The 2,770-nt window shown below is 54.3% G+C and overlaps 1 protein-coding gene across 1 annotated transcript in view; it reads left to right on the top strand.

Annotated features, from left to right (window-relative positions):
* Positions 1-2,770, top strand: part of Nefh (neurofilament, heavy polypeptide) — a 9,829-nt gene that overhangs the window by 1,280 nt on the left and 5,779 nt on the right. The window contains exons 2-3 of the mRNA XM_013014266.1: positions 6-288; positions 2,419-2,618. Of these exons, the coding sequence (XP_012869720.1) occupies positions 6-288; positions 2,419-2,618 (483 nt within the window). The remainder of the gene's footprint in view (positions 1-5; positions 289-2,418; positions 2,619-2,770) is intronic.

The following is a 2,770-nucleotide window of genomic DNA, read 5'->3' as shown; positions in this document are numbered from 1 at the left end:
CGCGCGCCCTCGCGCGCTTCGCGCAGGAGGCCGACGCGGCGCGGGCGGAGCTGCAGAAGAAGGCCCAGGCGCTGCAGGAGGAGTGCGGCTACCTGCGGCGCCTCCACCAGGAAGAGGTGGGAGAGCTGCTCGGCCAGATCCAGGGCTGCGGCGCCGCGCAGGCGCAGGCGCAAGCCGAGGCGCGCGACGCCCTCAAGTGCGACGTGACGTCGGCGCTGCGTGAGATCCGCGCGCAGCTGGAAGGCCACGCGGTGCAGAGCACGCTGCAGTCCGAGGAGTGGTTTCGAGGTGCGCATGCGCGCGGGGATGCGGGGTGGGGGGAGGAGGGGGAAGGGGAGAAGAGCGCCCCCTGCCTCCCAGGCAGAGAGCAGCAGGGCGATTGGACAGTAGGTTCCCTCTGCGAGGGGCGTGCTACCTAGCAATGAAGTCCCAGTTCTAATGGGGGTCTTCTAAGTGGGACAGCCTACCTCTGGGGTTCTCCTTTGGCTGCCCTCCGCCCAGTTTTCTCTGTCCCTCTCGCAAAATTAGGAGACCCCAGTCTGAGTAGGTCTCCTTCAAGAATAGAACAGACTCCTCTATAGATCCTGGTTTTCAGCCCATGCGTCCCCTGCCCACCCCGTTCATCCCTCTTTCCTGCACCCCCGTTCTTTTATCAGGCTGCTTCCCACAACCTGCGCAATGGGTAACCCCACCTTAATCTGCAATGGGAGCTAAAGGGGTGGGGCGTTTTTACATCCTTTCTTCCCAGGGTGGGACCAGCCCGCAAAGCAACGTCTGCAGAATGGCTGACACAATGCATGAGCTAGTTATAATACCTGTTCTTGGGCTGGGAATGTGACTTAGTGGTAGAGTGCTTGCCTAGCATGTATGAAGCCCTGGGTTCAATTCCTCAGTAGCACATAAACAGAAAAAGCTGGAAGTGTTGCCATGACTCAAGTGGTAGAGCACTAGTCCTGAGCACAGAGGCTTAGGACCCAGCCCCTGAGTTCAAGCCCTAGGACTGGCAAAAAAAAAAAAAAAAAGCCTACTCTTCTTCAGGAAAGCTGAGTCTTCCCAACCCCCATCCCCTTCCTCAAGTTCCCCAGTCCTGAGTCAGCTAGACTGCAGCTGCCCTGAAGCTGTGCCTAGTGGCTGCAGGGTGACCTTGATCCACAGCCAGCCCTCTCTGGTTTTCATTTCTTTTTGACCTGAAAGATCAGGATGGGTTTCCCAACCTGGAGAGTTCCCCCGACCACTTTTGAAACTGTTTTGTCTATGTATTGTTCTGTGTCACCAATGGTTTTTCAAAGAGCGTGTGGTACCATGGTAGCTGAGAATTCTTATCCATCTGGATGATTTCTAAATCTTTGCCAGCATAGCACAGAAAGCCAAGGAATGCTGGGGTCTGGATGCTTAGAATTTCCCTGTCTTTTTTACACACCCCTCTGCAGTGATAGAGCTGTCCCCTCCCCCATCACTGCAGTAAGGCCCCTCCCAGAGAGGACTCTCTATTTGCCTTTCACTCAGGCAGACCACTGCAGGATTTGTAGCCCTACTGTAGTGGTCTCAAACGACTGTAATCCTAGCTACTCAGGAGGCTGAGATCTGAGGGATCACTGTTTGAAGCCAGCCTGGGCAGGCAAGCCCATGAGACTCTTACCTCCAATTAACTACTAAAAAAGCCAGAAGTGGAGCTGTGGCTCAAGTGGTAGAGCACTAGCCTTGAGCAGAAAAGCATACAGACAGCATCGAGGCCTGAGTTCAAGCCCCAAGACTGGCATACACACACACACACAAAAGACTCAAGCTCTGGGTGCTGCTACTTAGGGATTCAGGATAGAGAGCAGTCTTCAGATTTCCACCCGTCCCCTTGAGATCTTCTGGGAGCCAGGAGATGGTTGCTGGCAGGTGCTCCGGTGCTAAGGAATGCATAGTCAGGTGGGGGAAGGGACAGAGGGCTAGCACACAGGCCTCAGGATCTGCAGTGACCTTGGACTCTACATGGAAGTATCATAGTGACACGGTGACCTGGCTTACTCATTTGTTCAACAGCTCAGCATTCAGCCTCACAGACTAGATTTCACATCTGAGTCCCCTTATGCAAGTTCCTTGCTGGGGAGCTGAATCAGACATTCAGACCAGAAATGAGGGCTTCCTTTCCCCTGCATGGTATAGGGGTGGATCCAAAGCTCAGGAAGACAAAAAGAGTCTGACCTTTGGAGCCAGATAGACTCTAGATTCGAATCCCATTGTGCCACATTAGCTGCATGGCCTTGGACAGTAGTCACTTGTCTATCTCATAGGAGAGGATAAGAATCCAGAATGGTGCCTGGCACCTGGCAGGTGCTCAATCTATGCGTGTCACCTTCCAGATCTGGGCACTGGAAGCCTGATCCAGGTGTCTAATCCTATGCCTTACTCTCCTCCTTCTCCATCTAGTGAGGCTGGACCGCCTGTCGGAAGCAGCCAAAGTGAACTCAGATGCCATGCGCTCAGCCCAGGAGGAAATCAGTGAGTACCGGCGTCAGCTGCAGGCCAGGACCACAGAGCTGGAGACACTGAAAAGCACCAAAGATTCCCTGGAGAGACAGCGCTCTGAGCTGGAGGACCGTCACCAGGCTGACATTATGTCCTACCAGGTGGGCAAGGGAAGGGCAGAGGGCCAGGCTGCTTCTCCTGGGTAGATGAGCCTGGGTAAACCACTGCCCCTCCGTGAGCAGGATGTATTGGTGAAGACCATTCACCTCAGAATCTGACTTCCCACTACTTTCGTTTTGTTTTTTTTTTTTTT

The sequence above is a fragment of the Dipodomys ordii genome, unplaced genomic scaffold, assembly GCF_000151885.1.
Source record: "Dipodomys ordii isolate 6190 unplaced genomic scaffold, Dord_2.0 Scaffold23, whole genome shotgun sequence".
NCBI lineage: Eukaryota > Metazoa > Chordata > Mammalia > Rodentia > Heteromyidae > Dipodomys > Dipodomys ordii.
The sequence above is the reverse complement of the archived record's forward strand: the minus strand, read 5'-3'. Positions and strand labels throughout refer to the sequence as shown.